The sequence below is a fragment of the Lethenteron reissneri genome, chromosome 69 (assembly GCF_015708825.2).
Source record: "Lethenteron reissneri isolate LAM-NWPU_2019-01 chromosome 69, ASM1570882v1, whole genome shotgun sequence".
Lineage (NCBI taxonomy): Eukaryota > Metazoa > Chordata > Hyperoartia > Petromyzontiformes > Petromyzontidae > Lethenteron > Lethenteron reissneri.
Genome location: NC_083847.1, coordinates 5,149,393 through 5,161,960, shown reverse-complemented (window position 1 = coordinate 5,161,960; position 12,568 = coordinate 5,149,393). Strand labels below are relative to the sequence as shown.

The 12,568-nt window shown below is 48.6% G+C and overlaps 1 protein-coding gene across 1 annotated transcript in view; it reads right to left on the bottom strand.

Annotated features, from left to right (window-relative positions):
• LOC133360799 (oocyte zinc finger protein XlCOF6-like) overlaps positions 1-12,143 on the bottom strand; it is a 29,097-nt gene extending 16,954 nt beyond the window's left edge. The window contains exons 1-4 of the mRNA XM_061579676.1: positions 11,597-12,143; positions 10,328-10,436; positions 9,069-9,251; positions 5,855-6,741 (exon numbers count right to left, since the gene is read on the bottom strand). Of these exons, the coding sequence (XP_061435660.1) occupies positions 5,855-6,741; positions 9,069-9,251; positions 10,328-10,436; positions 11,597-11,665 (1,248 nt within the window). The 5' untranslated portion in view covers positions 11,666-12,143. The remainder of the gene's footprint in view (positions 1-5,854; positions 6,742-9,068; positions 9,252-10,327; positions 10,437-11,596) is intronic.
• Positions 12,144-12,568: the final 425 nt, after the last annotated feature.

The following is a 12,568-nucleotide window of genomic DNA, read 5'->3' as shown; positions in this document are numbered from 1 at the left end:
TGTCTTTGTCTCCGTGTCCCCACGGCCGCTGTCTCTGTGTGTCTCTCTGTCTCCGTGTCTCTCTGTCTGTGTCTTTGTCCCCGTGTCCCCACGGCCGCTGTCTCTGTGTGTCTCTCTGTCTCCGTGTCTCTCTGTCTGTGTCTTTGTCTCCGTGTCTCTCTGTCTGTCTCTCTGTCTCCGTGTCTCTCTGTCTGTGTCTCTGTCTCCGTGTCTCTCTGTCTGTGTCTTTGTCTCCGTGTCCCCACGGCCTCTGTGTCTCTGTGTGTCTCTCTGTCTCCGTGTCTCTCTGTCTGTGTCTTTGTCTCCGTGTCTCTCTGTCTGTGTCTCTGTCTCCGTGTCTCTCTGTCTGTGTCTTTGTCTCCGTGTCCCCACGGCCGCTGTCTCTGTGTGTCTCTCTGTCTCCGTGTCTCTCTGTCTGTGTCTTTGTCTCCGTGTCCCCACGGCCGCTGTCTCTGTGTGTCTCTCTGTCTCCGCTGTGTGGTGACCCCCCACCACTCAACCCATTCACTCCGCAGCGAGCGACAAGATGCGGCACAAGGGAGGTCGCAGGCGACGAGATGCGAGCACAGACGCTGGGTGTAGCTGCCAAGGAAGCCACCAACCATCGTTAGGAGAACTCAGTTTCATGTATTAGGTATAGAGCCCTGTGAGCCATTCGGCTCTTGAATCGGGTGCAACAAATAAAAAACAAAACATGAACAAGAAAACATCTTAAAGTTACTATGTGACTATGTGCAAACTGAAAATCCAAGAAAAGACAGCAAAATATTGCAGAAAAAGCACCGTACACCAACGCTGTGTGCAAAAATCCCGGTGGGATGCAAGTCAAACAACAACAACAACCACAAGACAACTTAGATTAAGGCCATCAGTCTAACTCCGCACTCCAACAAACATTGCCAAACCAAAAAACTTCTCGAAAGCACCAAAATAAAGCTATAAAATCAATGTAACAGTGATCATAGTAATTATGACCGAATTTTCACAATAAACGACATAAACAACATGTACCACGAAACCATGCAGCCATAGCTGGCTGCATGAGTCACTCCACAACAGCAGGAGCATCAGTCGGAGTATCAATAAGTATAACCCGTAAAAACAAAGTTTTTCACTATAAATCCTTTATATGCGTGCCGGCTAGAGTCCTCTCGTCCTCTGGCTTGAGATGGCTGCCACCTATGGGTCAGATGATTGCATTGCACCATTAAGCAATTGGTAATTAAATATAATATTTTTGTCCTAAAAAGTGTAAAATTTTTGAAAAAAAAATTTTCACGAACATTAATTGTCACGCACAACGAGTCTGTGTGCAAAATGTCAGCTCGATTGGATCACGGGAAGTGGGTTAAAAAACGACCGAAAGATTTGCACGGTCCTAAGCAAGCAAGCAAGCGAACTTAATATAAAGGATTTAGAAATGTTCAATGCCCCCTTAAGATCAGCACACTAAATCAAGACACGTATCATACTTTGCAGCGGTCATCCAGAGCGAAACATTTTATTTTAGGCCACTGAATAGCAGTGGCAGCTAGGGGTGTAAAACTCCTCTAGAGAAGAGGTCGTCATCCTCGCTAACAGCATCAGCAGCAGACTCAGCGGCAGTGGCTTTTGGCTGGCCGTCCACCAAGAGAGGGCCCACGCCACAGTCGCTCAACAAAAGCCAGTCGCCTCCCTATGGGGCCGTCCATAAATGACGTCACGCACCTAGGGGAGGCGGGGGGGGGGGTAAAACATTTGTGACGATATGTGACGAGGGGGGGGGGGTTTGAAAAATGTGACGTCACATCAAAATGCGCAACTTTAAATAAATATAGACGACACGACGTCGTGAGAATTGTATTGTAGTTTTATTTTTATTATTTTATTATTTCCATTCTACGTGACTTTACCGAAAGAACCAAGAAGATGAATCCCTGCAGTCACGAAAGCTTTAAATCGAATAAGTAAACCCGTAAAAACAAAGTTTTTCACTCTAAATCCTTTATATGCGTGGCGGCTAGAGTCCTCTCGTCCTCTGGCTTGAGATGGCTGCCACCTATGGGTCAGATGATTGTCTGCAGTATTAAACAATTGGTAATTAAATATAATATTTTTGTCCTATAAAGTGTAAAATTTTGGAAAAGAATGTTCACGAACATTAATTGTCACGCACAACGAGTCTGTGTGGATAATGTCAACTCGATTGGATCACGGGAAGTGGGTTAAAAAACGACCGAAAGGTTTACACGGTCGTAAGCAAGCAAGCAAGCACGCAAGCAAGCGAACTTAATATAAAGGATTTAAAAATACACTAAACATTAAATTATACACGAAAATATACACTACTATACCCTACACTATACACTGCTATACACTCCACAATACACTGCTATACACTCCACGATACACTACACTATACACTACACTATATACTACTATACACTACACTATACACTACACCATACACTATATACACTACACTATACACTCCACTTTACACTACACTATATACTACTATACACTACACTATACACTACTATACACTAAACGACTATACACTATATACTACTATACCCTACACAACTCTATATATTACTGTACCCAATACTATATATTACATTATACAATACACTATATATTAAATTATACAAGAAACTATACACTACTATACCCTACACTATACACTGCTATACACTAAACACTGGTAAACACTACACTATACACTACACGATACACTACTGTGATGTACCGCTACTTCAGCATATTGGCACTTCATGACAGAGAAGAGGACATGTCGCAGTGGACACCTACGACTACGGGGCTATCTGCCCATGGACCGTGATGATGACGAGGGTGGTTTTCATTTTTCCTGGTAGGGGCTGTGCATGGGATTGTCTCTTTGTCCATCAGCAAGATCTTGCCGTCCCATGTGTGTGCTCGCGACCAGTTTGTACACCTCCCGCTCTCGATTATCCGCGGCTAATGATGGGCAGGACGGCCGCGGATAATTCAAAATTGCAGATAATCCAAAAAAATATCCATTTTGTCCGCGGATCATTCCGGAACGAATGCTAACGATCAATGGCGGAGCCAGGATTTTTCATGTAGGGGGGGGCAACCCCTCTAGCAATGAAACATGATCGGAGTTGTTCATAAGTAAGGAATTGTCCCTTGCTTTTTATTCGACACGTGTGCGGCAATGGCGCAGCCATCGATGGAGGGTCGAATTCGAACCGCGTTGTGTGATCGGCATCACGCTCGCTGAAGGTGTTGATGCCTTCAGGGAAGTCGTGTGGACTGTATACGCAACTGCGCACAATTTTGAGTCACTTATAACCGCTTTGCCGTTACTTATTGCCAATTATGGACTCAGACTATTGTCCTATCATCTCATAAGAGTCCCTGGCACGTAATAATATGCTACACAGTGGCAGTGGGGGTCGCAAAATGCCGATTTATTACTAATAAACCCCAATTATCCGATCGAAATTAGGGATTTCGATAGGACCATTGGGGGAGCAAGTACACCCCACCCCCCTACTGGCTCCGCCAGTGATAACTATCGACCTATCGATGATGCTTGTGCTCAGTGATGACACTTTCCTGGCTCCCGGCCAGCAGAAGACTCGGCCCGCAATGTAGATGACAGCAGCAGAGCCACGCCAATCAACATCCATCAAACTCCACCACCCACTGTTGAAAAGATATGGCAACTACTGTACTGTAGAGGCGACCGCGTGGATTCGGATTAACCGGAGCAACATATTTATTCGGTTTGAGCACCGTGTGACTTGTAACAAACATTTCCAAGAATAACAATGCATGGCCGTTTATAGATTATTAATTCGGGTTTAAGGGGAAAATCCACGAGTTATAAATTTACGTCAATCTCAGCTGCGCATTTCATCCGCCAAATCGGATAAGCCACACGCGCGGATAATCGAGTGTCTACTGTATTCTTTTAGCGTGGCATTCAATGTCGCCACATTTGACTTTTTTTCCAGCGATTCCTGCTAATCCTTTCTTGCGTCTTTTCTCGTGACGGTTCCAAGGCTTTCTCAGTTGTCAATCTTCTTTTTGCGTTTTAGTACTAAAAGCGGGGATTGTTTGCTTGTACTGCTTGCTCTCCGCTATCTTCTTCGGTGTGCTAATGCATTTCTGTCTATGCTAAGGGAATTTTTTTTAAATTAATAAACAAATTAATAATTTGCACCAAAACGAATCATGAGTTAAAAAAAGCTCTTTTTTAAATCCTTTATATTAAGTTCGCTTGCTTGCTTGCGTGCTTGCGTGCTTGCGTGCTTGCTTGCATGCTTACGACCGTGCAAATCTTTCGGTCGTTTTTTAACCCACCTCCCGTGATCCAATCGAGCTGACATTTTGCACACAGACTCGTTGTGCGTGACAATTAATGTTTCCAAAATTTGACACTGTTTAGGGAAAACAAATTAAATATTTAATTACCAATTGCTTAATACTGGCAGACAATCATCTGACCCATAGGTGGCAGCCATCTCAAGCCAGAGGACGAGAGGACTCTAGCCGCCACGCATATAAAGGATTTATAGTGAAAAACTTTGTTTTTACGGGTTATACTTATTCACAGATATCCAGCAGTGCTGATTGTGGACGCCACGGTGGCTAGGAGATGTTTGCAGCTGCTGCTGTGTCCTGTACAGCGCTTTGAGATCCTTGATTAAAAGCCGCTTTATAGATGTCATTATTATTATCATCAACATCGTCTTCGTCATCAAATCACGACCGTCATTCTCTTTTGGGGAGGAAACTTTATTTGGCGACAATTAAACGACGGACACGTGCAGCTAAAACAAAACGTTGTCGATCAAACCGAGAGTGGGGAGAGGAGGAAGGGGGGGTGAGGTAAATAAACATCTTAATTTCACCCTTTCTCGTTCCGATGACGTCTGGCAAGTCGCAGGGTGGTGTGTGGGTGGTGTCCCATTCACTGCTGAATCTCGGAACGCGGGAGCAGCTCAGCGTTAATTTTATCTAGAAGCGTAGCGGGCAGCAGCGCCGTTGTTTTTATAAAGACGTCGTCACACACAGCAGAGAACTCTACGATAGCCGGCGGCAAAGCTGTGCCACATGACCCCCCCGCGTGGCCTTGTTGTGGGAGCCCCGGTGCACCGATAAAGTTATTTGATTTTAGTTTTTCTTCCGATTCCGTACCGATGACGTACGTATTTATTTCAAGTAATTAATTAGGCCAATACGTACGTGTGTGTGTGTTTACGCCATCGGAATGGAATGGGAAGAAAAACTACAATCAAATAACTTCATTGGTGCACCGAGGCTCCCACCACAAGGCCACGCTGGAGGGGCGTGTGGCACAGCTTTGCTGCCGGCTATCGCAGAGTGGCGGCGGTCGTGTCGCTACGGTTCTCTGCGGTGAGTGACGACGTCTTTATAAAAACAACGGTGCTGCTGCTGCTACTACGCCTCTATAAATAAATGTAACTATGAGCCGCTCGCACGTTCCCAGATTCGCCGGTGAACGGGACACCACCCACAACGCTGAAACTTGCCAGACGTCATCGGAGCGGGATTTGGGAGGGCTTTCCGACACACATTTTACTCAAGCCGGCGATCCGTTACCCCCGTGAGGGAAAATAAAATCGCAAATTGACTCGAGCAAAAAAAAAAAACGTCGCTCGAAAACCACCCGTCCGTGATATTTCACCTGCAGTCACCACATATCCATCCATCGCCTTTCCCCGCGCGAGTGCAAACCGTGCATTCAAAAAAGGCGTTCCTACTCGCCTATGTGTGTCCGGAAAAAATGTTTCTTCAGAGCGTCGATCCGCAAAAACCCTTCCCCACAATCGTGGCACGTGTACTCAACCTCCTCAACCTCGCCGGAGTGCACCTGCGAATGCTTCTTCAGGTGCGACGGGTGCGAGAAGCGCCTGCCGCACTGCCCACAGGCGTATGGCCTCTCGCCCGTGTGCATCGTCGAGTGCTTCTTGAGGTCAGAGCGCTGGCAGAAGCCCTTCCCGCACTCCGTGCAGACGTGTGTCCTCTCTCCCGTGTGCGTCGCCAGGTGCACCTTCAGGTGGGAGCTCTGCGCGAAGCCCTTGCCGCACTCCCTGCACGCGTACGGCCTCTCGCCCGTGTGCGTCCGCGCGTGCGTCTCCAGGTGGAAGCGCTGCGCGAAGCCCTTGCCGCACTCGCCGCACGCGTACGGCCTCTCGCCCGTGTGCATGCGCGCGTGCGTCTCCAGGTCAGAGCGGCGCGAGAACGCCTTTCCGCACGCGGCGCAGGCGTGCGGCCGCTCGCCCGTGTGCACTATTGAGTGCTTTTTGAGGGCCGAGAGCTCCGAGTAGCGCTTGCCGCAGTCGGCGCACGCGTGCGGTCTCTCGCCCGTGTGCGACCTGGCGTGGCGCTTCAGGCCGTAGCGGTAGGGGAAGCCCTTGCCGCACTCGGCGCACACGTGCTTGGGCCGGTCGGCGTCCGTCGCGTCGGCGGCGTCGTAGCGGACGCGCCGAGGCCTGTCGCGTTGCCGTCTGCGCGAGCTCCCGGCCGTTGGTTGCGGGCGGCTCTCCGGCCTTCGGCCGAGACTCGTGCCTGTGCCCGGAGACTTCGCGCACCGCGTGCAGGCCGGAGGGATTTGACTGCTGCCGCTGCCGTCGCTGCCGGCACCGCCTACGTCGCGATTCGCGTCGCCCGCGTGCGTCTGCAAGCGCTTGCCGAAGCCCCTGCCGCATTCGTCGCACGGCAGTTGCGTTTCGTCGGCCGCGTCTGTCCGCAGAGATTGCAAAAAACACAAAATATATTATTTTTTGGTTGAAAGGTTAAATAGAATGGCGTGCCGGTTTTGTGGCTATCCACAATCGCTAATTGCACTGTGGGTTATTTCTACGTGCGGGAAGGGCATGGCACCATTGGGTATCCTGCTCCGACATCTTGGCTTATCCTACTGTAGTGGCGTACATAGTGTGTTTATAGCGTTGCACTGGCGGAAAGGAGGTAGTGCAGGTGCGGGACCTCTCCCTAGCACTGACGTGTATAAGTGAGGGGTTGGGCCCCTAGAGGGCATGGTCTGAGTGCCAGTGGGGAGAGGCCATGTTCAAGTTCAAGTTCATGTATTAGGTGTAGCCCTGTGAGCCATTCGGCTCTTGAATCGGGTGCAACCGCAACAAACAAAAAACTAAAACATGAACAAGAAAACATCTTAAAGTGAATATGTGACTAAGTGCAAACAGAAAATCCAAGAAAAGACGGCAAAAAATTGTAGAACAAGCACCGTACACCAACGCTGTGTGCAAAAATCCCAGTGGGATTCAAGTCAAACAACAACAACAACAACCACAAGACAACTTAGATTAAGGCCATCATTCTTACTTCGTACTACAACAAACAAACATGGCCAAACCAAAAAACTTTTCGAAATCACCAAAATAAAGCCATGAAAGCAATGAAACAGTGATCATAGGAACTGTGACGGAATTTTCACAATAAACGACAAACAACATGTACCACCAAAACCCTGCAGCCATAGCTGGCTGCATGAGTCACTCCACAACAGCAGCAGGAGCATCAATCGGAGTATTAGAATTTTTCAATGCACCTTTAAGATGAGCACACTAAATCAAAACACAGGTCATACTTTGCAGCGATCATCCGGAGCGAAACATTTTATTTTAGGCCACTGAATAGCACTGGCAGCTAGTGTGAGGACATGGTACTCCAGGTGAACTCGGGCAGGGCACGTGACCGGACGAGGGGATAACGGGGGGGGGGGGGCAGGGGGCATGTGGCGGGCCGCGTGACCAGAGCCCCGACTCGACCAGAAAGATCTGGAAAGGGGGTGTAGCCAAGGGCAGAGTCATGCGTATGGTCGGGGCTCGTCTCGGGGTATGGATTCAGCGGGCTACGTCTACGATCTTCGGGCTTCGGCGTGGACCTGACAGCGCGTGGCTGTCTGGATCCGAGCGGGTAGACGTCCCGTCGAGTGGCTGTGAAATAGCCGTGGTGCTCCCCGCCGAATATAGTTATTCCATCGGTGGTTACGAAGTTACCTGTGGTGGTTACCGCCGTATATATATATTCGCTATTAAGTGGTTATGTGTTAGCCCGTGGTGGTCAACACCCTAAGTAGTTATCCAGTGGAAGTTGTGTTCAAGAAATAAACGTGTTGCCTCCAAGTCTTGGCGTGTGTCTGAATAGAACTCACTACCATTGCTATGCAGATGACACTCAAATTTGTATCCGGTTAGGACCGTACTATGCAGCAGCTTCTTTTGCGCTGTCTGCATCACAAACAGTAGCACATTCATGGTTTCGCCAAAACTTTTTGCTACTCAATGCCGACAAGACCGAAGCCATAATCATCGGCTCCCCTCTGCATCTTTCTAAAATTGGTTCACCTCGTTTGCTGATTGATGGTCACGATGTCTGTCCCACACGGGAGGTCAGAAATCCTGGTGTTCAGTTTGACCAGTAATTATCCTTTGAGAGACATATCTAAGGTGCTAAAAATGTCCCTTTTCCACCTAAGAAATATTACCAGAATGCATCGCTTCCTGTCACCTGGTGACTTGGGAGAGATTGGTCCATGCTTTTGTGTAATTCTGACTCGATTGCTGCAACGCCTCACTGGTTGGCATTCCAAACAAGGTACTGGGCAGACTCCAGCTTGTTCAGAATGCAGCTGCTAGAGTGCTGACACCACGTAAACCATTATGTGAGCACATTACACTCAGGTCGCCTTGTCTCTTCATTCGCTCACACAATCCAGCCTGGTTAAACCCAAGATGGATCGTAGGCAGGCCAGCCTAAACGTTTCTAACCGGTGAAGATGCTCCATTAGGGGGGTCCACGTTTCGCAAGCGTAGAGAAGGGAGGGAATGACCGTGGCCGAGAAGACCTGAAGGTTCGTGTAGAGCGACAGACCAGGTAGCTTCCACACAGTGTTATGCAGCCGATGAAAAGATAATGCTGCTCAACTTATTCGGAGTGAGACCTCTGCTGTTAAACTGGAGCCGGTCGAAACACGACACTATACTAACACACACGACACATGTGTTGCGTTTCTGCCCACGCGACGCGATCACAGGGGGACTCACCTTGACCCGTGTCCTCATCCAGCAACTGCACCTCAACAAACTTCTTGACGTCTTCCGCCCACACCTCCACCATGAACGGCTTCCGCTCCGATGTTGCCGCCTGTCCACGGTAGCTCCCCGACTCCCACAGCCTTTCGGTCGCCCCTTCTTCTTTGGCATCGCCGAAACGACTCCCATCACCGGCTGTGGATTTTGACAGCGCGCCGCGGCTGACACGGCGACTCGCGTCGCAGGCCGATTCAGCCGCGGTTGGCTACGCACGGCGTGAAAGAAGTTCAACATACGTACTGTCCATGGACTCAACACTGCCCATGGACTCAACACTGCATATAGACTCAACACTGCCCATAGACTCAACACTGCCCATAGACTCAACACTGCCCATAGACTCAACAGTGCCCCAGACTCTAACGCTGCCCATTGACTCAACACTACCCATAGACTCAACACTGCCCATAGACTCAACACTGCACCATAGACTCAACACTCCCCATAGACTCAGCACTGCCAAAAGACTCAACAGTGCCCCAGATTCAACAGTCTGGGGCACTGTCCTGTATAGTAGTGTATAGTGTAGTGTATAGTGTAGTGCAGGGGTCGGCAACCAAAATAACAAGAAGAGCCATTTCTTTCCAATTCGGTACAAAATTCAGTATTTCAAGAGCCGCAATGCATACTGTACATACGTACATATCGTCAAGAAGCAGCCCGTAAAGAGCCGCATGCGGCTCCAGAGCCGTAGGTTGCCGACCCCTGGTGTAGTGTATAGTAGTAGTGTATAGTGTACTGTATAATGTTGTGTATAGTAGTGTATAGTAGTAGTGTATAATGTAGTGTATAGTAGTAGTGTATAGTGTAGTGTATAGTGTAGTGTATAGTGTAGTGTATAGTGTAGTGTATAGTAGTGTATAGCGTCCTGTATAGTAGTGTAGTGTATAGTGTAGTGTATAGTGTACTGTATAGTGTAGTGTATAGTAGTGTAGTGTATAGTAGTGTAGTGTATAATGTAGTGTATAATGTAGAGTATAATGTAGTGTATAGTGTAGTGTGTAGTGTATAATGTAGTGTATAGTAGTGTATAGCGTCCTGTATAGTAGTGTATAGTGTAGTGTATAGTGTAGTGTATAGTGTAGTGTAGTAGTGTAGTGTATAGTGTAGTGTATAGTGTAGTGTATAGTGTAGTGTATAGTGTAGTGTATAATGTAGTGTATAGTGTAGTGTATGGTGTAGTGTATCGATGGCCAGCCAACTGATCTCACCGGCGTCGTCAGCGTCGTCACCTCGCACCGTGAAGTCGGGACGGAGCTTGGGACTTTGACTACCCGTGTCTTCTTCTTTGCCGATCGGAAACTCCGCGCGCGACGCCATCTGCGAGAATCAGAGACGTGTTGGAGGGGGGCGTTTAAAACGTCGAACGGGGTCGGGGTGAACGATTGACCTCCAGAGGGTGAATGTGAAGCCGCTTCTTGTAACAACGTTGTGAATGTTTCATTAGCCTTTTGTGACAAGAGAGTACGGTGTGAGAGACACACACAGAGAGAGTGAATGGTGGTGTGAGTGTGAATTCACCTCTGTATAGTGTACAGGGTGAGAGAGACAGAGAGAGTGAATGGTGGTGTGTGAATTCAGTTCTCGTGACAACAGTGAACAGGGTGAGAGAGACAGAGAGAGTGAATGGTGGTGTGAGTGTGAATTCAGCTCTTGTGACAACAGTGAACAGGGTGAGAGACAGAGAGAGAGTGAATGGTGGTGTGAGTGTGAATTCACCTTTCGTGACAGCAGTGAACAGGGTGAGAGAGACAGAGAGAGTGAATGGTGATGTGAGTGTGAATTCAGCTCTCGTGACAACAGTGAACAGGGTGAGAGAGACAGAGAGAGTGAATGGTGGTGTGAGTGTGAATTCAGCTCTCGTGACAACAGTGAACAGGGTGAGAGACAGAGAGAGTGAATGGTGATGTGAGTGTGAATTCAGCTCTCGTGACAACAGTGAACAGGGTGAGAGAGACAGAGAGAGTGAATGGTGGTGTGAGTGTGAATTCAGCTCTCGTGACAGCAGTGAACAGGGTGAGAGAGACAGAGAGAGTGAATGGTGATGTGAGTGTGAATTCAGCTCTCGTGACAACAGTGAACAGGGTGAGAGAGAGACAGAGAGAGTGAATGGTGGTGTGAGTGTGAATTCAGCTCTCGTGACAACAGTGAACAGGGTGAGAGACACAGAGAGAGTGAATGGTGGTGTGAGTGTGAATTCAGCTCTTGTGACAACAGTGAACAGGGTGAGAGAGAGACAGAGAGAGTGAATGGTGGTGTGAGTGTGAATTCAGCTCTCGTGACAACAGTGAACAGGGTGAGAGAGACAGAGAGAGTGAATGGTGGTGTGAGTGTGAATTCAGCTCTCGTGACAACAGTGAACAGGGTGAGAGACACAGAGAGAGTGAATGGTGGTGTGAGTGTGAATTCACCTCTCGTGACAACAGTGAACAGGGTGAGAGAGACAGAGAGAGTGAATGGTGGTGTGAGTGTGAATTCACCTCTCGTGACAGCAGTGAACACGGTGAGAGAGACAGAGAGAGTGAATGGTGATGTGAGTGTGAATTCATCTCTCGTGACAACAGTGAACAGGGTGAGAGACAGAGAGAGTGAATGGTGGTGTGAGTGTGAATTCAGCTCTTGTGACAACAGTGAACAGGGTGAGAGAGACAGAGAGAGTGAATGGTGGTGTGAGTGTGAATTCAGCTCTTGTGACAACAGTGAACAGGGTGAGAGAGACAGAGAGAGTGAATGGTGGTGTGAGTGTGAATTCAGCTCTCGTGACAACAGTGAACAGTGTGAGAGAGACAGAGAGAGTGAATGGTGGTGTGAGTGTGAATTCAGCTCTCGTCTTGAGTGAATTTCACTACCAACCTGCAGGTCGCTCCAACGCACGCAGAGCGACGAGATGCGGCACAAGACGGCTGGACAAGACAGACAGACACGGGACAAGACGACGAGATGCGGCACAAGACGGCTGGACAAGACGGTGAGACACGAGACAAGACGACGAGATGCGGCACAAGACGGCTGGACAAGGCAGACAGACACGGGACAAGACGACGAGATGCGGCACAAGACGGCTGGACAAGACGGTGAGACACGGGACAAGACGACGAGATGCGGCACAAGACGCATGGACAAGACAGACAGACACGGGACAAGACGACGAGATGCGGCACAAGACGGATGGACAAGACAGACAGACACGGGACAAGACGACGAGATGCGGCACAAGACGGATGTGGAGACGCCGTGGTCGTTGCCAAATCTCCAAAGCCACTCAACGTCCGAGTGGTATTTCAATTTTGCCATCAGTTTTAATCAGATCAGAATCAGAAACGGTTTTAATCGCCATGTAAGTTTGCACAGACAAGGAATTCACTATGGCGGGACGGTGCATACATTGAACAAGTAGGAATCTTAACTTATATAAAAGGTATACACTCTAACTATACTAACGTTACAAAGTA